A 23162-nucleotide genomic window follows, 5' to 3' on the forward strand; every position below is an offset into this window, starting at 1 on the left:
GCTGCCCATTCATGATGCTTGTCTCGGCCGGTCGTGGGGAGAGACCCTTCTGCCCAGAGAGGGCTGGATCTGGGCTCCCTCAGCGTCACTCGGACTGTATAGACCACCCTTCATAAGGGGCGGCTTGCAACATTGCATACACAGCACTGCATGCTAAGGAGTTGTGTTGCGTTTGATGGGACTTTGATGCTGCCCATCTGAAGATTAGGGTGGGGTAGAAATGGATTAAGTGGTTCCCTAAAGGAGGGGAGTTATAGAGGGACAAAGGTTGCCTGGGAGTCAGTGACAGGGGCTGCACGTCAAGGTTTGGGGCCTAAATGGCGTGGGGGCTTTGCCATCCCTCGCACCACCCGACTCTCCTCCAGGAAACGAGGTTTGTGACGTGTCTCCCCTTTGCTGGAGACAAGGGACTGGGTTGGAGAAAGAGCTTGCCTGCTTTGGCCATCTGGCAGCTGCCATCTACTCAGCCCTCTGCAAATAATAATAATAATAATAATAATAATAATAATAATAATAATAATAATAATAATAATAATAATATAATTATTTATTATTATTTATACCCGGCCCATCTGGCTGGGATTCCCCAGCCACTCTTTGCGGCTTCCAACAAAATATTAAAAATGCAGTAATACATCAAACATTAAAAACTTCCCTAAACAGGGCTGCCTTCAGATGTCTTCTAAGAGTCAGGTAGTTGTTCACTTCAAGTGAGCCTCTCCCCTCTTTCTCCTCCAGAGCAAGACGAGTCCTTTGAGTTTGTCATTGTGTCTCTGACGGGCCAGTCGTGGCTCTTTGAGGCCTCCACGGCAGAGGAGAGGGAGCTCTGGGTGCAAGCCATTGAGAGCCAGATCCTGGCGAGTCTCCAGGGCTGCGAGAGCAGCAAGAACAAGGTAGGTATGCCGGGGGGGGGGGGGCAAAGCGGCTGTGATCCGCGGCCTGCTGGGAGGGGATCATGGGCCGGGTTGCCATCCCGTGTCACCAGCAGGGGTGTGGGGTTGCCCTGCTCCTAGGGGGACAGGAGAGGCGGAGCAATGGGGTGAGGGCAGGAGCAGCAGAAGAGCCCTGGCTTGGGGCAGAACCTCTGTCTGGGTTGAGGAGGGTCTCTCTGGCTTGGCACCTGCAAGACGCCCGCAGCACACCTGGCCGTCGAGGCAGGACCCAGCTGCCGGAGTGTCCTTGCACATGGGCAAACTTGCTTTCTCTCACTGCTGGGGGTCCACAAGCAGATCTGAAAGCGGGGGGGGGGGCGGGGGGCTGGGAGCACCCAGGTCCAAAGATCCTGGCAGTTCTGATTCATGGTACCCGAGGAAATTGGGCAGGAGATGTTCACCGTGATGGCGCATCAGCCCCAGTATCAGCCCCTGCAGTCTGTGCATTGGCTGGGGGGAGACTTTCTCCTGCTGCCTCCCCCTCCCTCCCCAGTGGCCCTGAGCAGGGAGGAGGCAGATGGGGGGAGACAGGAACCCCTCACAGGACGCAATGTCTGCCTTTCTTTCAGGCTCGCCTGGGCAGCCACAGCGATGCGCTTGCTCTGCAGTCCATCCGCACCGTGCGCGGAAACAGCTTCTGTGTGGACTGCGATGCGCCCAGTGAGTGACGGCCTGGTGGTGGCGGTTGGGGGGGGAGCAGGGGTGTCTTTTCCTGCTGGCAGAAGCTCCTCCACAGGTCTGGACAGAGCAACCAGAGGCGGCAAACTGTTGCCTTGGGGGGTGAGGGAAAGCTCCCTGCCAGTGTGTGCCCAGGGCACTCTGGGCATTTTGTATCCCGCAGAAGAGAGCGGCTCCTGAAAGCACTGCGCCAAAAGTGCTTCTTGGGTTTTGTCAGCCGCCTGCTGCAGCCAGGAGGCCCCCACCCACCCAGACCCTTTTCTCCCCCACCTGCCCAGCCTGGGTGAGGATGGCTCTGGCAGGAGAGGGGCGCTTTTGCCCTGCGATGATTCCTTGCTGCCAACGGCCAGCCCTCACCAAACGCATCTCTGTCTGAAGCCAAACATGGGCAGGGGGAGTCTGGGGCCCAGAAAAAAAAACCCAAGGCAGGGAGGGAGCTGTTGTCTTGGCTGCTGGCTCTGCAGCCCATTCCCAAAGGTGTTGGGTCATAGAATCATAGAGTTGGAATAGACCCCAAGGGCCATCGAGTCCAACCCCCTGCCAAGCAGGAAAGACCATCAGAGCACTCCTGACATATGGTTGTCAAGCCTCTGCTTAAAGACCTCCAAAGACTGAGACTCCACCACACTCCTTGGCAGCAAATTCCACTGTCGAACAGCTCTTACTGTCAGGAAGTTCTTCCTAATGTTTAGGTGGAATCTTCTTTCTTGTAGTTTGGATCCATTGCTCCGTGTCCGCTTCTCTGGAGCAGCGGAAAACAACCTTTCTCCCTCCTCTATATGACATCCTTTTCAATATTTGAACATGGCTATCATATCACCCCTTAACCTCCTCTTCTCCAGGCTAAACATGCCCAGCTCCCTTAGCCGTTCCTCATAAGGCATCGTTTCCAGGCCTTTGACCATTTTGGTTGCCCTCGGAGGGAGGGACACAGTGGGAAGGTCAGCTTCAGGTGCAGATCACTACTGGGGTGCTGAGTGGGTCCTTTGGGGGGTCTCCAGGCATTCCATAACACCCTGTCCTCATCTGGACCATTAAATCTCACCTGAATTTGGTTTCTATGGGGAGAGAGGGAGGGGGAGCCAGCAGAAGCCACTCTCTGACAGGCAGGCAGGCAGGAGGCCCATGAGGGCGGGGGTCCCTTTCAGGTGTTAATTTGCCTGCCCCTCCGCAGACCCTGACTGGGCCAGCCTCAACCTGGGCGCCCTCATTTGCATCGAGTGCTCCGGCATCCACCGCAACCTGGGCACACACCTCTCTCGCGTGCGCTCCCTCGACCTGGACGACTGGCCCCTGGAGCTGGTGATGGTGATGACGGCCATCGGAAACACGCTGGCCAACTCCGTGTGGGAAGGCGCCATCGAGAACTACCCCAAGCCGCCCCCAGAGAGCTGCAGGTAGGCTGTGCCTGGCTGAGGCCGCTGTGCCCCCCGCGGCCAGGGCTCCCGGGACTCGCCACTCGGGCGGCTGCCCCATGGGTGCCTCCGTGTGCTTGGTGGGGGGAACGTGGTCTTCTGCTTGGTTCTAGAAAGGGGGCCAGAGGTGCCCCCCACCCTGTTCTCTCGCTTCTCTAGTGCTTGTGTTGGATTGGGGCAACAGCCTCAGCCTGGGAGAAGAATCCCTTCCGGGGGGGGGGGCAGGACTAAGTTCAGAAAAAGGGGTGAAACCTTAAGGAATTCCAGGTCCAGTGGGAGTTGCTTTTTGTTTGAGATGGCAAGCGAAAATGTGGTGTGTGCATTTTTCAATGAATAAAAAGGAGAGGCTCAAAACATCTGGCTGCCTGAGGCCAAGGCCAAGCGGCCAACTAGCCTGGCCACTGAATCTTACTCCTGCGCTGGTGAGGGGGCAGCCACCCTCTGGCAAAACCGAGGAGGCAGCAGGCTAGCAAACTTAAGGGACTGGCGGGGGGCACCCTCCCCCAGCACCTCTGCCTAAGGTAGCTGAGAGGGGCAAACATCTAGCCAGTTTGCAATAACCAGAAGGCTGTAAGTTTAGGGTGGAGGTTATAGGAGGAATAGTTGACCGTTTGAAGGCATGGATTTGCATCTCGGACCTACCAGAAACTCAGATTGAAAGGCCCAAAAAGGCGCACACTCACAAAGAGGCATCAGAATTGCAAGAGTACTTCTCTGTGACCTCAAACACATGTAGTCTGAGAACTGGACGTTCATAGACTTAGCAGAGCCATTCTAAGCTAGGAATCTGAAATTTGGTTCATGGGCATCTCTGGTTTTTAGGCAAGTCTGAAAACCGAACATTTGCAGTCTCATCCAGGGAGCAGTAGCCCAGCCCCGTGCATGGACTCGGGGGGGGAAATCAGTCAATATCTCTTTATTGCACAGCGAAAAATTGCCTTGCAAAATGCCCAGTTCTGCAGTGCAGTGCAGTCACATCAAACATAATAAAACGGTCACTAATAATAATCTCTACAATCTATAATAGGTTGCTGCTTACAATTTTGTGACTGAGAGCAAGAGTCTCTGAATGGTTCCAGATACACCCATTCTCCAAGACACTCAGATCTATAGAGGACCTAGAAAACAGGCCGTTTGTATATTGCTTTCTCAAAATGGGTATCTGAAGAAGTGCGCGTGCTCATGAAAGCTCATACTAATAACAAACTTAGTTGGTCTCTAAGGTGCTACTGGAAGGATTTTTTTAATTTTGTTTCAAAATGGGGACTCCCTGTGCACCTCAAAATGACCGAAGTCCTTCCTCCCCATTCATCTGGGAGGGACCAGCTATCCCCCTCGTCCTCTGTGACAGACGTTGCAGGGCCCCCATCGGCTGTGGCTCTTCCACATTAACTAGCAAGGTGGCATTTGGGACGTGAGGCCCAGGACGGCCAGACCCCCAGGAGACTCTGAAAGGGGAGTTTCCTCAACATTCAAGAGTCAAAGCTGTTTTCCGTATGATGGGAGCCAGCAAGAGAGCAGGCAGGTTCCAGCCTGGGGTGGCAATGCTTCTTCGCTGACTGGCATGGGGCTCAGGATGATGTTCAAGGTGCAGCCTCAGCCACTAAGGGGGCGGCAGCAGAGTCAAGGGGGAAACCCACCCCCAGGGAGAGGGAGATCTCTGCATTCGTTAGAGCCCAGTGTGCCTCCACCGCGGCAGGGCCAGCTCTCCAGCTGACCTGGGAAGGCAGCGCTGCTGCTCTTTTCCCGCTCCAAGCAGACAGGTAAAGCCTTAATTTCCGCAATTAGCACAGCCAGGCAGGAAGAGGAAATGCAAATGCTGGAGATTGCTTAACGCTCTGGAATCATCCCGTCTCTGAAGTTCTGATGCGCTTCCTCTGAGGCGTCGTAAGGCCAGACCTGGAGGTGGTGACGTGGGTGGAAGGTGGTTTCATTATTATTATAATTATTATTGGTTTGTTTTTATTTCTGTCAGGAGCTGCAAGGATCATTCTCGCAGGCTCTCCTCTGCCAGGGCTTGGGGGTGGGGGTGCCTGAGGCCCTCCATGTGTTGCTAGAGTGCTGCCCCTCTTAGCCCTAACCATTGGCCATGCTGGCTGCAGGGGGCAGCTGGCAGCTGGAGCCTCACAGCATCTGGAAAAGGCCACAGGCCCCCCATCTCTCAGCAAGCCCTTGGAGGAGGAAGACGCTTGGTTCTCCTGTCAGTGGAGGGCTTGGCTGCCCCATGAGTTGGGTGGCTTTTCTTGGCCAGAGCTCCCAATGATTCAGAGAGGGGCTGGTGCCGCCTGGGTGGGGGGTGGCAGTCAGGACCCACTTTTGCATGCCAAATGCCTCTGCTCCTTCCCACAAATGCCTGGCTGGGACACTGTTTGTGTGTTACGGATCTGAAGCGCTCGCTGGGGCAGAGCTGGTCCCCTGCCTTTGCCATGGCCACGGGGGGGGGGGGGGGAGAGAGCAAGTCCCCTCTCAGTAGCCTCTCTGCCTGCGGGAGAGTCAGGAGGCGCGGAGTGTGTAGGAGAGCCGATTCTGCGCCTGGAGAAGAAGGGGTTACAGGCGGTTGCATGGCTGCCCTGGCCCCTGGGGAGGCTGCCTTGTGTGTCCCTATCGGAGCCCCTGCGCTGTCACTCACTCATCCCGACACCCAGACAAGAGCCCTTTCTGCTGCCTTATCAGCGGATAAGAGCAGGTCAGGGGGCAGGAGGCACTGAGCATGCTCTGCCGCCAGTATTGATCGCGCCGGGCAAGATGCAGATGGATAGAATGGCCAGCAGATAGCAATGGGGTGCCGGCAGCATCGATCGGGGGCCCCTCGGCACCAGCGCCTTTGTGCGGGCGGCAAGACGCCGCTGGCGATAATGCCGCAGCCGCGACTCCGTCGGCGTCTAGCCCGTTCTTCCTGCCCTCCGGCGTGGGGGCTGGCCTTTCCGCTGGGGCTGTGTGATAGATGGCGATCCCGGGGGGCAGGCCGCCTTTATGGGGGGCGTGTGGGATGGAGACGTCTCTGTGCAGTGCCCCCTTCCCTGGAATCGCAGCATGGTGGGGGCGGAAGGGAAGCCAGGGGTCATCTAGTCGAAACTTGCGGCTGAAGCATCCCTGACAGGCGGCCGCCCGCTTTTGCTTCTGCAGGGAGGAGAAGGAGCGTTGGATCCGGGCCAAGTACGAGCAGAAGCTCTTCCTGGCCCCTCTGCCCCACTCGGACGTGCCCCTGGGGCAGCAGCTGCTGCGGGCTGTGGTGGAGGACGACCTGCGGGCCGTGGTCACTCTGCTGGCGCACGGCACCAAGGAGGAGGTGAACGAGACCTACGGGGACGGAGACGGCCGGACCGCCCTGCACCTCTCCAGCGCCATGGCCAACGTGGTCTTCACGCAGCTCCTCATCTGGGTAACAGAGGGCCTTCCAGGGGGGTGGGGGGACAGAGGAGGCCGGGCAGGGGGCTGGCAGGAGAGGACCCCCCAGCTGCCCCCTCCCTGACCGGCGTCCTTGCCGCTGTTTTTCCTCTGCCTGCAGTACGGGGTGGACGTCAAGAGCCGCGACGCCCGAGGCCTCACCCCCATGGCCTACGCCCGCCGGGCCGGCAGCCAAGAATGTGTGGACATCCTGCTCCAGCACGGGTGCCCCAGCGACGCCGCCATGAGCTCCCTCACGCCCAGCCTGCCCCGCAGGAACGTCAACAACAACGCCTCCCCTTCCGGGGCTCTCTCCCCCGAGCCCCCGTCCCCCACGGCCCACTGAGCCCCTCTGGCAGCGCTGCGGGGACTGGTCCTGGCGGTAGACGGGCGTGGGGCAAAGGCACCGGCCCTGGGCACCCGAGGGGCCTCTCCTTTGCCATCCTGGCGGCCAGGCATCCTCCGCATGGGCAACCCTCCGTCCCACCCCCAGGAAAAAGGGAACACGGGCCCCCAGAGGCCCCAGAGCAAAGGGAACCCCCTTCCCCTCCCCCTGGCTGCACTTGTGGTGTGTCAGTACTATAGAGCCCCCCCCCCCGCCTTCCCCTGCGTCCACCGCTGCAGCCTTTCCGGGACAGACCTGGGGTGGCCCCCCCACTTTGGATGCTGCTCCCCCATCTCCAGCCTCCCACCCGTCTCAGCCACTTGTGTATAAAATGTACATTGGAAATATTTATATGACGGTCTGTAAATAAGGTTTCTTTGCCGTTTGTGTGTGTGTGTGTGTGAGCTAGAGAGAGAGAGAGAGAGAGGAAGACCTGCCGCAGCAACCGAGCAGCTACCCAATAAAAGAACTGCCCCACCTCACCCACCAACTGCCCCACACAGTGTGGCTCTCTCTCCTTCTTCTCCTCTGTGGAGCAGGGCCAGGGCTGCCCCCAGCCCAGGGGAGGCTGGACGGGGTGGGGGGCAGAGAGGCCGGGCTGAATTGGGGTAGGGGAGCGGCAGGGGAGCCTGGCCGCTGGCAAGCAATCCGACAAGGCCCCCACCTGCCCAGTAACCCCCAGGCTGTGGGGGGACCAGGGACAGGGGCTGGGCAAACTAGCAGGCCGTGTGAAATGGAGTTAGGGGTCTTGGTGGACCACAAGCTTAACATGAGTCCACAGATGCAGCAGCAAAAAAAGCTAATTCTATTCTAGGCTGCATCAACAGAAGTCTAGTGTCCAGATCAAGGGAAGTCATAGTCCCACTCTCTTCTGCCGTGGTCAAACACCAGGAGTCCTGTGTCCAGTTCTGGGCGCCACAATTTAAGAAGGATGTTGACAAGCTGGAAGGTGGGCGGGGGAGGGCGACTCAGTGGATCAAGGGTGTGGGGACCCTGGCAGGGGAGGTCAAGGGCAGGGGGTCGGCAGGCACAGTCCGTCAGGGGAGGCGCATCAATTGCCTGTGCTCTGCCTGGGACAGCAGAGGCATCTGAGGGAGGAGGCAGAAGCTCAGCCACAGCACATCCTGCGCTCTGGGGATCTGGGTGTGTGGGGGGCAGACCTGTTGGGGAGCAGGGGGCTTCATCAAGAAGGTCCAGACACAAGCAGGAGCAGGGTAACCCCCCTCCTTGCAGGGGTCCCAACAACTTCCCTCCACCTCTCCTGCCAGAAGAGTTACGCTCCCTCCTCCTCCAGGGCATAGTGGCTGTCCTGCCCTGCCTGTGGGGAAGGACCTTGAGTTGGGATTCCTGCATTGCATGGGGTCAGACTGGATGACCCTTGGGGCCCTTTCAAATTCTGTGACCTGTGAAGGGGGGTGAAGAAGAGCCCCTGCTGCCTGCAAATGGGAGGAACTGCTTGGCTTTGGGTGAGAGTCTGTAGCGCAATGAGGGTCTTGGCGCTGCTGTTTACCTGTTGATGTGGACGTGTCATTGTGGGTGCCATTTCAAGGGGGTGGGTGACACTTGCACCCCGCACACGGAGGCAGCAGGCACACAACTCTAGCAGGACCATGCATCGTGTGATCCGGTTGCTGCTATTAAAACCATGTTACATGATGTGATGTGTTCTTTGCCGTTTGAGCGGCTGTGGCCTCTCTGCGCGGGAGGCTTGGTGGGAGCAGCAGGCCAGGCTTGGTCCGGCTGCCCTGTGCAGCTTCTCCAACGTGGCCGGAATGGGCCCAGGTCTGCCAGCCACTGACTGGGCTTGTCGGGGGGCCAGTGGGGCCTGCCGTGGACGGCAAGGGCAGCAGCGGGCTTGTCCTCTTTGCGCAGCGAGCAGCACACGCCGCCTGGCCTTCGTGGGCGCTTCGGCGCGTCGGGCCTCGTCGGAGGTCCCCGTCCGCACATCTGACTTGCAAAACTCTGCTGGGACCGCGCGCGCCCCGCCCCCCAAGAAGCAGGAGGCCTCCTCGGAACTTGCGTGCTGCCTAACGAGGCGGGGCCGGGGGGGGGCAGAGACCCCAGGGGGCCGCCTCGTTGGGGCGGGTCAGGAAATGGGGCAGTACGGCGGGGCTCTGCGAGAGAAACGACGGCAGCAGCAGCCGGGAAAGACTCCTGCTTCGGGGTGGGGGGCAACCTCCCGCCCCGTCGCCCCCACACTGAGCCGCTGGCCACGCCAATAGAAAAGTAAGTTTATTGACTTTCATCACGACTCTGCACGGAACTGACACATTGACGCGGGCGGGGGGGGGCGGGTTGTGCGGGGCCCCCGACGCCGCCCGCCTCGAGGAAGGAGCGCCCCTCTGTATAGACTTTACACCGAATAAATAAGGGCTATGGTACAAGGGCGCGTGCGGCGGGGGGCAGGGAGAGGGTCGGGGGCGGCCGGGGGCGCCCGCCTCCCCGTCCGCGCAGTCCGTCCATGGGGCGGGGGGGGGCTCAGGGGTGCTGTCCCTGCTCCAGCTGCTGGTGCTGGCTGCGCACGGCGAAGCGGTTGACGTGGACGGGGATGGGCACGACGATCTTGGGGTTCCTGACGGGCTCCCCGGAGCGGCCGCTGACGTTGCCGGCCTTGATGCGCTTCCACTTGGCGCGCCGGTTCTGGAACCAGATCTTGACCTGCACCTCGCTGAGCTTGAGCGCGTGCGCGATCTGCGAGCGCTCCGTCAGCGACAGGTACTTCTTGCAGTGGAACTCCTTCTCCAACTCCAGCAGCTGCTCGCTCGTGAAGGCCGTGCGCCGACGGCGGCTCTTGCCCGGCCCCGACGACGACGACGAGGGCGCAGAGCCCGAGGACGAGGCCGGCTCGCCGGGGACCCGCTTGGCCTTGGCCTTGGGCCCCGTGCCCAGAGCGCCGCCGCCGCCGCCGCCCGCCCCGTCCAGGAAGGGCTCCTCTTCGCTCTCGGCCGAGCTCTCCTCCTCTTCGCGCTCGCTGCCGCCCGCCGCCTCGCCAGGCCGCCCGTCCAGCTTCTCCTCGTCGGAACTGTAGGCCTTCACTTCTGCTCAGAGGAAACAAACAGGCAGAGAGAAGACGTGAGGGGGGCGAAGGGAACCCGGAGGGCGCGCCCACCAGCCCGTGATCTAGTTGCGATTCCTGCATTGCGCGGGGATGGAATGGATGACCCCCCGGGACCCGCCCAACTCTGCACTTCTACAGCTGCAAAACGCAGCAGCCGTGCCAGCCCTGCCCCGGGTCTCCTTCACAGCCACTGCGCGAAGGGACAGGGGATGGGGGTCGGGGCACGACACACTGCCCGCCACGGGAGGAAGCCAGCGGAAGCGGGGCTCAGCTGGGGGCACCGCGCGCCTCGAAAGCGCATTTTTCCTCCGCCACCCCGAAGAATTCTGGGTGCTCTAGCTAGTTGAGGGGTTTCTGGAAACTCATTTTGTGCGAGGTAAACTGCAGTGCCCAGAAGTCCTGCATTGCGGGGGTTGGGCTAGATGACCCTTGGGATCCCCTCCTATGATTCCAAGTGTGGAACAGGTGGGTGTTCTGAATGTGCTTCGATAGGACAGGGCTATGGGAGGCTTCGAGTTCCAGTGGCTGCGGGTTGGAGGCAGCAGTGCTCCCAAATACCAGCTGCTGGGAACCGCTCTTGTGTGATCGGGGAATCGTAGAGTTGGAAGGGACCCCCAAAGGCCATCCAGTCCAGCCCTCTGCAATGCAGGAATCTCAGCCTCTGCTTATAAACCTCCAGGGAAGGAAGGCCCAAAAGCACTCTGCATATAGGAAGCCAAACCACAAAGCGGGGGCTGGACTAGATGACCGCTGGGATCCCCTCCACACACACAAACACAAACAGGCTGCAAGTCAAATGCTCCACGTCATTAAACTCACCCCACCTTGCCCCAGTCCTGGCCAGCAAAGAATGTGGGGGTTCCCCTCACAGACCCCCACCCAGGCTTGGCCTGGGAAAGGGCTCTAACCCAACTGCAGCAGGAGAAGCCCACCAGTGGGCAAGAGCATTGCCTGCCCAGGATGAAACCTCCTCATTCAGACGCAGTCTACCTCCGACGGCTGCAGTCAGGTGACAAGCAGCCTGAAGGGTGTTTGGGTGAGCCGTTGCTGCCAGCCAGTGTCTGCAGACGGCCTAACTCTGGGCAGAGCACCTTCGTCCACACCAGTGGTGGGCTGAGGAGGGTCTGCAAGGGCTTAGGCAGTGCCTCCTGCCCCCCCCCCCCCACGCAGCCCCCACCTGGCAAATAGCTTGGCCGTGGGAGACCTCACATCTGAGCCGCCCCTCCCCTTTGCCTGAGAGCCGTGGGCTCACCCTGAGCCTGGAGGAAGCTAGAGGAGCCTTAATCTGCGGAACTCACTACCACAAGATGTACGGGCAGCTTTAAAGGGGGATGAGAAAATTATATGGAGGAGGAGGAGCAAGAGTTATTTTTCTCTGGGCCTTTGTTGTTTAATCATCTGTGGCTTCTTTCAGTGGGTGGGATGTTTTAATCCTGCTTTTTATATATAAATAAATGCTATTTTCAGCTTGGCCACTCACTGTTTTACTTTTAGATGGCTTCAGTGTCTGTGGGTTTGTTTGTTTATATGTAAATCTCATTGAGTTACTTTTCATTTAAAAAGTGACTGATAAGGTCAAATAAATAATATCCATGGTTCTATAGACCACCCACTCCAAAAAAAACTTGTTCAGGGGTAGCAGACCCCCTGGGTGCCAGTTCCTGGGGAGGGGGCCACAGTGAAGGCAGGCTGCCAGAGGCCCCTGTGGGTGGGATGGATCCAGCGGGACTCTTTGCCTGAGAGTGATGCCTGTCTGCCCTTGGCAGGATCAGGCCCCATCCCAGGTGGTCACAGCTAAACTTTGCTCTGACTTGCTTCCATGCATAACACAGGAAAGCAAGTCAGTGAGAGAAGGGCAATCTGCATATGCTCAGAGGCACTCTCGTTCTTAAAATTATGTCCCAGGCCCATCACCACCTCCCACAATAAAAAGCAAAGGAGGGGTGTTTCAGTTCAGAAGAGGCAGTATCAGGAATGAATTACTCTTGGTGTCCCTTCCCCACCCCATCGTTCAGCCGGACACTGAGGTCCAGCTCCAAGGGCCTTCTGGCGGTTCCCTCATTGCAAGAAGCAAAGCTACAGGGAACCAGGCAGAGGGCCTTCTCGGTGGTGGCACAGGTCCTGTGGAACGCCTTCCCACCAGATGTCAAAGAGAACAACAACTACCTGACATTCAGAAGACATCTGGGGAAGTTTTTAATGTGTGACATTTTAATGTATTTTTTGTCTTTGTTGGAAGCTGCCCAGAGTGGCTGAGGAAACCCAGCCAGATGGGCGGGGTTCAAATAATAAATTATTAAGTATTATTCTATGATTCCTTGATTCTGTGACAGGCCAGGGGCAGCAGTTCCTGAGTCAGGCGACAGCCACCCCACTGCTCCCACCACTCCCAGCTGGGGAGGCAACTGGTCTTTGCACTGCAACTCATTGCAACCCTACTTCTGTCTCTGCATCTGAAATGAATAAACTCATGCAGCTGCCACCCAGAGCTGGGCATTGCACAGCAGCCCACATTCCATGATAGACCCCCGCATTAGGGCAGCCTCTGGTGGTCACGGGAAATTGGCAAGCTGGCTTGGCTGAGCTTGTGGGGCAGTTGGGGCGGGGAGAGAGAGAGAGGAGTAAGAGTGGGCAAAGGAGCAGAAGAAATTGCCTTATGCTGAACCAGACCATTGCTCCGTGTAGCTCAATATTGTCTACACTGGCTGGCAGCAACCACCCTCCAGGATTTCTCTCACAACTCCCTATTGTGGTTATGTTATTATTCTATTTACTGCCTTTCTCCCTGACAAGGCAGTTTACAGATAAAAAGAACAACAGCTAAAACATAGGGGGGGAATAATCATTGAAAAAAAATTAAACACACAGATAGATGATAGATAGATAGATAGATAGATAGATGATAGATAGATAGATAGATAGATAGATAGAGATAGATAGATATCAAAAGCAATCAGCTCCCAAAAGTTTGTTGGAACCTTCACCTGCCGGCAGAAGGACAGCAAGGAGGGACCAGTCTAGCTTCCCTCGGCAGGGAGTTCCAAAGTTGCCCCTGAGAAGGCTTCCTCCCACGTCCCCCCCATGAGAGTCCCAAGACTGAGAGAAGGGCTTCCTCGCACAAATCCCCCCCCCCCCAATCTGAGCACCTGGGCAGGTTCCGATGAGGGAATACCACCTTTCCGATAGATTGGGCCTGAGCCACCAGCCTTTCTCAACCTGAAATCCAAAATGTTGTTGGACTACAACTCCCATCATCCCTAGCTGGCAGAGGTGATGGGAGTTGTAGTCCAACTCGCCCCTCTGGGGCATCTATGGTTCAGGACTCTCCTTCCTTGGAGGTTTCTAAACAGAGGTTGGGTGGTAATCTGGGATGGATGCTTCAGCTGAGATTCCTGCATTGCAGGAGGGTGGACTGGATGACCCCAGGGGTTCCCTTCCAATTCTACAATACTGTGGCCTAAGGCTGAGAAAGGCTGCATGCCAGGCGTTGAGCCTGGGACCCTCCACCAGGTCGTTCTTTGGCCTTGCGCAGCCACCTGCTTCAAACGGCCACGTCTAGCCACACGCGTGGATTGGGCAAGATGTGGCTCTGAAGGGACCACGGGCGGCTGGCGACGTCTGGGCTTCTTCAGGCGTCCTGCCTGGTCCTGGCTCCGCTTCCAGGGTTTTTGAGCGAAGCGAGGGGACCAGAATGCCTTGCCCAGACCCTGCCCCGCGGCTCCTCTCTTGACTGTGCGCAGAGCCCAGCACCCCACGGCCCTGAGAGGAGCCGTCGAGAGGCAGTATGGGGTAGTGGTTAGAGTAGGGCATGGGAAACCAAGGTTCAAAAAAACCCTGTCGGCCATGAAGCTCCCTGTGTGTGGTTGCGGGGGGGGGGCAGTCGCTGTCTCTCAGCCTAACCTACCTCACAGGTGTTTTTTTTTTGTGGGGATTAATTTAGGATTATGCAGGGGAGAACCATGTACCCCGCCTTGAGCTTTTCGGAGAAGAAAGTGAGAACCCCCAGCCCGCCCTTCAAACCGCGCGGGGAAAGGCTCGTGTCTGTCGTCCTCGAGAGCCGGTGGCAGTTAATGTGGTCGACGGGTGGGGCTTTACTCTCAGCCAACGCCCCCCCCCCCCACCTCCCGGATGGCACGTAAGTGGTGGGCGTGGCCAATTAAAAGGTGGGCAAGACCACCCCACGCCCAGAGACAGCGCCCCCCCTCAATTAGAGGAGATTAAAATAGGAAAGAGACCCCCACTCTACAGTTCGGTTTGGAACAGCCTTCTCAAGAAGGGACGAGGCAAGCAAGCGATGCTGCGGGTCGACTGGGGGGGGCAGTGCGGCCAATTTTGGGGATCCAGGGAGGGCAGGGCTGGCCCAAGACACGTTGGCTCCTGAGGCGAACCCCGAAATGACGCCCCAGGTGTGAATAAAGATCGAGCTTGGGATCTGCTGCCCCTGGGAATCTTGCCGCCCGAGGCCGTCCCCTCACACCGCCCCGCGGCACCCCCTCCAGGATTAACACAGAATCCTAGAGTTTTAGAGACGGAAGGGACACCGAGGGTCATGCAGTCCGACGCTCTGAAAAGCAGGACTCGCAGCCACTAGCAGAGGCAAGCCGGTTCACATCTTCACACGGGCAGAGAAGTCCAGGGGAGGCCCGAGACCTGCAGGGCCACGGGTCTGATTCAGTCGAGAGCAGCTTCACACGTTCCTATCAAGAAACGGGATTGCAGGCAGGGCTGGAAAAGGTTCCGTACAAAAAAAGAACTGAAACGAGTAACTCAAGTGGCTGCAGCAGTGGCTCACTTATGAATAAGTTGCAGTATTGGGGGCTTTTCCATTTAGAAAAAGGGGGTGCGCGTTGATAGAAGCGTTTAAGGCGGTGCGGAGGGACTGGAAGTTTCCCTCTCGGGGAAAGAGCGGGGTCACGTCCAAGGAACGTCGGAAGAGACGCATCCAAGGACTTCTTCACAAAGCAGCGGCTGTGGAACTCCCTCCCACAGGAGACAGGGATGGCCACCAACATGGAGACAAATTCATGGAGGAGATGCTGATGACTCCAAACCGCGATGGCTACTTTCCGAGCGCGCTCAGCTTTCCCGCCTGGCGTCTTCCCGGCTCTCCCGGTGCCCTTTCCGCTGCTCCTCCCTTCGGATCCTGTTCTGCTGCAGGTGCCACCTCCTCTCAGGGTGCAAGGGGCCCGCCCCACCTTAGAGAAGCTCACACCCCATACACGCCCTTGCCTCACCGGGGTCCCGCGGAGAGGAACAGCGCTGGCTGTGCGCCCCATAGGAGGGAAAGAGGAGCCCCGCGAGGTGGGCCTGGCGCGCAGAATTAAGAGTCCCCTGCCAGGCCATGTCGGGGATTCATGAGCTGTGACCGCTGCATTGCGGGGGGTGGGCTAGATGGCCGCTGGGGTCCCTTCCAGCTCTATGAGTCATTTGAGGTTTTTCAACGAAGGTTGGGGGGCAACCTGCCAGAGATTATTTTCTTGGAAGTCCTGCCTTGCATGGGGTGGACCGGACTGCCGTTGCGGGTACCTTCCAATTCTGCAATTCCATGTCACTAGGAAAAGTGGGACCGATGGGTCTGAAGCGCCCAGAAGTGGCTGTTGGCGAAGGAAACGCGCCCTCGGGGGACGCAGACGCTCTTCCGGCCACTAGGAGTGAGCAGGGGTCACTGGGCAGGAGGGCGATTTGCGTTTCTTGGGCTCCTTGGGGCAGCCTCCTGTCCCCACGCGATCTCACTGCCCGCCCACCATCTCCGGTCCCTGGGGATCCAGCAGGATGCCGCGCCTTGGAGGAAGCCAGGCAGAGTCCTTCCCGTGACTCCCTGGTAAAGCCACCTCGGTCACTCCGTTTTACTCTGGGGAGCGACAGACCGGCGATTTTGAGGGGAAAGGGAAGCAGGGTGGACGGATGACCCACCCCCCCAGCACAACGAATCCCCCCTGCGCCCCATGGCTCACTGTCTCCTAGGCCTCGCCCTGCTTGATCAGCGCCCCTCTCTAGTTGTGGGGGCTGCGAAACCGCTTTGCGGGAGGAGAACTTTTCGCCTTCGGGAAACTGGCCTTGCCCAAGATGAGCTGCAGTCCCGGAAGAGAGGGCCAGGTGAATTTTTTATTGACACGTGTTATTTTTTAAAATAAATAAATAAATAAACGTAAAGAGACACATACCTGTACATTTATTTGCCGCTGTGTGTTTTTTTAAAAGCGGTATACAAATTAATTTCGGAATAAATAAGTTGCCGCCGCCTTTGGACCCCTCCATGCCAAAAGGATGGAGGGAGCCCCGGCCGCTGCCGCTCAGCCATGTCCAGCTGCCTTTCAAGGCCCTGAGAAGTTTGCATGAGACGAGCAGAAGTTGGCTATCGGTCTGCCTGTCAGGGATGCTTCAGCTGAAATTCCTGCATCGGAGAGGGCTGGACTAGATGGCTTTTGCGGCCACTTCCAACTCTACAATTATAAGCAGGGGAAATGGCACCCGCTGGTGCGCCTGGCACAGAAATGGCATGGGCAGGAAAGCTCTGGGAAGAAGGAAGGAAGGAAGGAAGGAAGGAAGGAAGGAAGGAAGGAAGGAAGGAAGGAAGGAAGGAAGGAAGGAAGGAAGGAAGGAAGGAAGGAAGGAAGGAAGGAAGGGGCCCCAGTGTCAACGGGGAGGCGTTCCTCATTTCTGGGTTTTCGCAATACAGAGAAGGGCTTAACCCAACTAAATATTTTCAGTTGATTAACCGAAAAATATTTTAAAAATCAAATAAATTCACCCAAACCTCGATATGAGCGTCCTTTTGGAAGCTGAGAGAATCCCTGCGCGACGCCCTGCGCTGGCGGTGAAAGCCCACGCCACCCGGGGCTCCCTCTCTTTCTCCAGCGCAGCGAAGGGGCCAAAACCAAGGAGGCGTTTCAGGGAAGGTAAAATCCTGGGCCCTTCAGTTGCGTGGTGTTGGGGAAACCCCAGTCATTAAAACGGACCCAGCTCTCGATTAATAAGCTGCAGGCCCCAGAAGCAATCCTGCACCCGTCGACTCAGAAGCAAATCCCATTTGTTTCCACGAGGGCTTACTTCCAGGTAAAGGCATACCATAAATTTAAAGCACCCTAACAAGAATCTTGGGAACTGTATTTTGTTCAGGGTGCTGGGAATTCTAGCTCTGTGAGGGGCAAACTACAGTTCCAAATATTCTTGGGGGCAGAGATGTGATTGAAATGTATTGATGTTGTGAACCGCCCCGTGATCTTCGGGTGAAGGGCGGTATACAGATTTAATAAATAAAATAAAATAACTATGCCAGCTGCCTGAGGCTTTCTGAAGGCGAAGGATCTGGGCCGGGATTGAGACTGTCCTGGGTCCTCCTGGGGGGTCTTCAAGCTTCTCTCCGAAAGCGAATAAGGCAGAAAGGCGGGCCTCCCCGAGAGGAAACGTCTTGCCACAGGGTACCCAAGTTTGCTGCAATTGGAAGGAGATTGCAGTTCTACACGCACTTAAGTGGAAGTAAGTCCAATTAAGCGTATTGAGACTGACTTCTGAATAAACGTGTCTAGGACTGAGTTGCGACGCTTCTCTCTTTAAAGTGATTTGATTCACGCTTTTTCTGAAAGCCAGGCTGCCCACTGCGAGGACCACAAGGATCAGCTGGTCAGCGGGAGAGAATTCGGATTCCGGGGCCCCGAAAAAGCTGGATGGCAAAGGGGTGTCGCTCCGGAGGAAAGATGCCACCGGAGGAACTGAGGGGGAGGCTGAGGCGGGAGTGAGTGAGTGAGGAAATCTGTGGACGCCCCTTCGAACCGGGAGGCAGAAGCCGCGACTGGACCGGCGCTCCCTGCGCGCTCTGTCCTGCTCGGGGGCGCCAAACTCCCGCGCGGGCGTCGGGGTGCCTTTGCGGAAGAAGACAGACGCCTGCTCCCCGCGGCCGAAGAGGAGGCAGATCCGGGAGTGGACCAGGCGCCGCTTTCTCCCCCCAACGCGCACCACCGCCGGCCGCCAAGCCGGGGTTCTCAGTCGCCCGATCCCAGTTCCTGGGTGCCCTTCGAGGCGGCCTTTCTGCTGCTAGTCGCGCCCCCCCCCCAGGTGCCGCGGGGCACAAGAGGCGCCTCCACGGTCACCTGCAGGTGGGTCAGTGCCAGGGCTCCGCCGCCCCCTGCCAAGCCGGCTCACAGAAGTCCCAGCACCGAGGACAGTTCTTTGCGGGGGTGTCCAGCGGACCGCGCTCCTTCCCAGGACTCCGCGCCCTCGCTGCCCGGGTATACTTCGCAGAAGGGTGGGAGGAGGGGGACCCCCAAGCCGATGCGTCTACCCCACAGCGTGGAATCCCTCCCCCCCCCGCCACACACACACACACACACAGAGAGAGAGAGAGAGAGAGAGAGAGAGAGAGAGAGAGAGAGAGAGAGAGAGAAGGGGGGAGCTCCACTCCTGACACAGATGGCCCCTGACTGCACCAGTTTGGCTGGCTTGGATTGTCTCTGTGTGTGTTTGTGATGGAAAATACTTTCCCTAGCGCGCGCGCCCTTCAATTTCTTCCGTGAGCATGTTTGGCGCCTTTGCTGGACCACAAGTGAAGCTCCCACGGGGGGGAGGGACGAAAGGACTCCCCAAGTGAGACCCTGAATCAAAGTTCCACCCCGGAAGTTCGGGGGGGGTCTCAGCAGGACCACCACATGCCTGGCCTAAAAGTCCCAGAGCCAAAGGGGGTGTTGTTGCGATGTGTCCCTGCGTTTAGGGGGCCGATGGAATTATTGCAGGAATGGTGGGGGGGTCGGGGGGGTCCTGCTCTGGCCCGGACGTGGGCGAACTTTTGCTCATCCTTCCTTCTTTGCCCCAAACGCTTGGAAGGAAACTTCCCCCTTCCGAAAAAAGTTCTCTCAACTCCCTCCGGCAGCTTCCTCCTCACTTCGCCGCCCTCTCGCCCCACAGGACGCTTCTGCGCCTCGGACAGCCCCGCTCGGAGGGCGACCGGGGCCTCTTCCCTCCGCCCGCCCGCCCGCCTCCCCGCCCGCCCGCCTACCTGCCAGGCCCGGGAAGGGCTCCGGGAAGTGGAGGGGCGGCTCCGGCGGCCCTTTGTCCCGTCCCGGGGGCAGCTCGTCGCTCTCCACGCCGTCAGGCGCGCTCCGTCGACGGCAGGGCGGCTCTGCGTTGCCTCGTCCGGCGGCCGGCAGCTCCTGCGCCGGGTAGAAGCCGTCGGGGGGCTCGCCGAAGCTGGGCAGCGCGGTGGTGAGCGCCACCATGGACGGGACAGCTTGGCCGAGGCTGGCGCAGAAGGAGTTGGTGAGGCGGCCGGCGAAGGAGGCCAGAGGCGCCAGCGGAGGGAGGCCGGCGGCCGTCTGCAGGGGCCCGTGGGGGAGCACCAGCGGCCGGTAGGGCATGAACATTGGGTAGCCGGTGTAGAGCAGCGGGCCGGAGCGCGGCGCGGGCGGTGAGTGCCCGATCAGCGAGTCGATGGAGAAGGCGGCGCCCTGGCCGGTGGGTCTCTGCATGGCCGCGGCCCCCGACAGCTGCTAGCCGGGCTGCCCGGCCTGGGCCCCGCGGGGCGCCAGACTCTGCGCGGGTCGGAGGGGCGCCGGACGCGCCGTCGGTCCAGCCCGGCCACAGGCACTTTGTCCGTCGGCGCGCGCGGCGCAGGTCGTGGCAGGAGACGACGTTGCCTGCTTTGGCTTCCTGCCTTCGAAGGCGCCTCCTCCGCTGCCGCCCACGAGCCGCGCTGCGCTGCGCTGCGCTCCCCTCCGCTCCTGGCCCCGCCGCCGCCGCGCTGCCTCTGCTCGCCTCTGCCGCGCCTGGCGCTGGGCTGGCGCTTTCTGCCGAGAGAGGGAGAAGGCGGGCGAGAGAGAGGGAGGAGGGGAGGAGATGGCAGGGGAGGGGGAAAGGGGTGTCGCCCTGCCTCGGGGCTCATCCATCTTCCTCAAATTCCGCTTGAGTTCCCCCCAGCGCCGCCCGCCCAACGGCCGGGCCAGGGAGCGCCGGCGGGTTCCCACTGGAGAGGCCGAGGGGGGCCCCTGGGAAGGCGCCGCCCCCTCCCGCCTCATCAGCCATTATGGCTGGTGATTGATGATTGCCAATTACCGGCCGGGCGCACAAGGGCCTTTTGTCGGGTGAGGCGGGACCAGCTGCTCCGCGGGGAGGAGGGGGGAGGGGGCGGGGAGCTCAGACCCGGACGGGACCAGGGACGCCCCGTCGTCTCTTGGCCCGCTGAGCCGCCCAGAGCCTGGACAGGAGCCCCGCGGGAGGTCGGGGCGCGGGCCATGGGATGGGACCCCCGCGTCCGTGGGGCGCCAAGGAGCCAGGAGGGGCCCGACGGGGTTGATTCCTCCGACAGGACCTTTTGCTGCTCCTCCCTCCGCCGGCGCCCATTGCGGGGGGCGAGAACCCGAGGTCAAAGGCGCCGGTTGGGCCGGGCATCGCCCTCTCTTGCTCAGGAATGTAGGACCCCCAAAAGCTCCGACGGCTCTTTTTTGGGCTGAGACCCTTCGCAGCCCGCTCTCCGCTCAAAACAAAACTCCTCTCGAAGAAGCGGGGCGGCCTGGTGGAGATGCCGAAGCCTCCCCGGCGGGATTGTGGGGGGTGGTTGGAGAGGAGGGGGGGCTCCTGTGGGGTCACTTCCCGACCCCTCCTGAAACCCAACCCCTTTTCCAGTGGAACGAACTCCCACCGGAGGTGGTGGAATCTCCTTCCCTGGAGATTCTTAAGCAGAGGTTGGATGGACACCTGTCATGGAGCTGAGATTCCTGCACTGCAGGGGGTGGACTGGATGACCCTTGGGATCCCTTCCAACTCTAAGATTCTATGACATTTTGTGTGTGTGTGTCCCCCACCCACCGTTTTGCTCAAGAGAGGGTCGCCCAACGACGGCTTTGCAAAGAGGCACTCTGGACAGGGGTTCTGAATTCCGGGGTGGGGGGCACCCAGAGATTCCTGCTCGACCTAGTGGCGGCTTCGCTCTGGGCTCCCACAGGATCTCGTTCTCGCCCCCCGGCTGTTTCACACACGCATGAACCGGCAGGGAAAGATCCTGAGAACCTCTAGCGCCCCTTCGCTCTGGGCTCCGGCTGCAGGCCAGTTCTAAGGCCTGCCTCATTCAAGGGAGTGAGGGGGGGCAAGTTTTCTGATGATATTAAATCGCTCAGGTTCATTGAAACAATGGGAGAACTCCAAAAAGACCTTTTCAAACTGAGTGAATGGGCAATAAAATGGCAGATGCAATTCCACGTACACAAGTGTAAAGTGATGCATCTTGGTGAAAATATTATTATTCATACACCTACAAGCTCATGAGGTCTGAACTGGCGGTGACGGACCAGGAACAAGACTTCGGGGTCCTAGCGGGCTGCTCTATTAAGATGTGGACCCAGTGTGTGGCGGCAGTGAAAAAGGAAATCATTCCGTGGGATCTAGGGATCATTAGGGAAGGAATGGAATATGGACGATGTCATAAGGCCCTTGTACCATTTTATGGTGCGACCGTATTTGGAGTCCTGCGCACAGTTCTGGTCACCTCCCCTCAGAAGGGATAGTGTAGAAGAAAGAGGAACTGAGAGGATCAAGGGCGTGCGGCGGGGGAGGGGCAGCTCCCCTATAAGGCTGCAGCGTTTGGGACTTTTTAGTTTAGGGAAAAGGCAAGTGAGAGCGGCGACTCAATAGAATTTTATAAAATTGCGCGTGGTGAAAATGCGCAGATAAAAGTTGCCCTCCCTCCCTCATAACTGGAGGGCATTCAGTGAAGCTGAATAATGGAAGATTCGGGACAGACAAAAGAAAGGGATTACTCAGGCAGAGCAGAGTTAACCTGCGGAACTCCCTCCCGCAGGACGGCCACCAACCTAGATGGCTTCAAAAGAGGATGAGAGAGATTCATGGCCGCTATTCTGTCAGAGACAGTCAAACTTCTGAATACCAGTTGCTGGAAATCACAGGACGGGAGAAGGCTCTTGAGCTCGGATACTGATTGCGGGTCCACATCCCTCCGTGGGTGGTTTTCTCCTGGAGGGTGCCCTCAGGCTTACTTGGGAGTAAGTTGACTGCTCCTATTGAGATTAGGGCTCGTGGCAGGGCCGGGGAGAGAGCTGTCGCCATGTTCAGGAAGCTGAACAAGGGTGCGGTGGGGGGGTCTTCATAGAATCCTAGAAATGAAGAGTTGCAAGGGACCCAGGGGTCATCCAGTCGATCCCCCTGCAATGCAGAAATAATCTCAACTAAAGCATCCGTGACAGGTGGCCATCCAGCCTCTGCCACATGGAGGGCTTCCCAAAGGCAGCTTGTGCACTTAACAAAATTGTCGTTTGGAGTTCGGAGAGAGGTGAGCGACCGTGCAGACCTTTGCCGCCTACAGCAGCCACATTTGCAGATCCACGTCTGCTCAGGTGAGCCTTTGTGAGTTCTGGACCCGCGAGGTGGACGCAGCCACGCCCTGGAGGAGATTTCATTTAACCAGCTGAAGCTCCCTTCAGACGAAGGGAGGCCAGGTCGTCCGCGGCTGGTTCATCGCCCTCTCCAATGAGAGGTGTTCAAACCAATGTGTGCGTTGGGGGTGTTTGAAGTTTGGGTGCGCATGTTGCCCCACCATTATCCCTCCAGGTCCCAGGGGTCTCAGGGGCTGGGAGGCCCTCCGAACAGCCTTAGACTGACGCGCCAACCGCGACCATAACAGGACGGAGGTCGCTTGGCCACCGTCGCTTCATGTTCTGGCAAGGATCCTTCTCCGCCATTTAGATTATTGCAGCACGTTGGAAGCGCCGGGCCTGCCTTTGGAAGCGGCCTGAAAACTACGCCTGGTGCCCTGGTCCAAGACAGGACCGCGAGGCTGCTAACTGGGACGGCGCCAGTCAGACAGTCGTCGCTGCGTCACCTGCGTGGCTCCCGGTTCCTCTCGAGGCTCAGTGAAGAGGCTGGTCTGGTCTCCACCTTTAAAGCTCCGGGTGGTCCTAGACCTGCCCAAACCTTGTGATCTTCTGCCCGTGTGGCCCCTTGCTCTGGCCGGGTGGTCCTTTGCCCCGTGGAAGGAGGCAAGGGGCGAAAAGTGAGGCAGTGCACGCGCACGCGCGCACCCTAGTTGTGGGCATGGGATGCTCTCTCCACACGGCGCTTTCTTTAAGGTAATTTCGGCGCCCGGAAGACTTTTATATATATATATAAAGAAAGATTCAGGCATTTCAAATATTCTGTTACCCAATATTTTGAAACACCGTTTGTGTATTTTTAGTTATCCTGTAAAACTGGCTTTATTGCCCTTTTCTGGAATGGTTGTATGCTGCGAATTGTTATTTTATTGCGGCTCTAACTGTACTTTATGCTGTTAGTTGACCAGAGAAAATCAGCTGGCATGAGAAGCT

The 23162-nt window shown here is 58.6% G+C and overlaps 2 protein-coding genes across 4 annotated transcripts in view; one reads left to right on the forward strand and one right to left on the reverse strand.

The window, feature by feature from the left end:
- AGAP3 (ArfGAP with GTPase domain, ankyrin repeat and PH domain 3) overlaps positions 1 to 7279 on the forward strand; it is a 99788-nt gene extending 92509 nt beyond the window's left edge. For all 3 annotated transcript variants that reach the window (XM_028750311.2, XM_028750310.2, XM_028750312.2), the window contains 5 exons: positions 739 to 893; positions 1502 to 1592; positions 2785 to 3007; positions 6152 to 6407; positions 6534 to 7279. In XM_028750311.2, coding sequence (XP_028606144.2) covers positions 739 to 893; positions 1502 to 1592; positions 2785 to 3007; positions 6152 to 6407; positions 6534 to 6758 — 950 coding nt within the window. In that variant the 3' untranslated portion in view covers positions 6759 to 7279. The remainder of the gene's footprint in view (positions 1 to 738; positions 894 to 1501; positions 1593 to 2784; positions 3008 to 6151; positions 6408 to 6533) is intronic.
- Positions 7280 to 9011: 1732 nt separating this feature from the next.
- GBX1 (gastrulation brain homeobox 1) lies at positions 9012 to 19640 on the reverse strand. Its single transcript, XM_028750417.2, has 2 exons — positions 18848 to 19640; positions 9012 to 9835 (listed from the first exon to the last, which is right to left on the reverse strand). Exons 1-2 carry the CDS (start codon positions 19314 to 19316, stop codon positions 9276 to 9278), a joined length of 1029 nt encoding a protein of 342 aa, XP_028606250.2. The 5' UTR covers positions 19317 to 19640; the 3' UTR covers positions 9012 to 9275.
- Between the last annotated feature and the right edge of the window lie 3522 nt (positions 19641 to 23162).

Source organism: Podarcis muralis, chromosome 12 (genome assembly GCF_964188315.1).
Source record: "Podarcis muralis chromosome 12, rPodMur119.hap1.1, whole genome shotgun sequence".
Lineage (NCBI taxonomy): Eukaryota > Metazoa > Chordata > Lepidosauria > Squamata > Lacertidae > Podarcis > Podarcis muralis.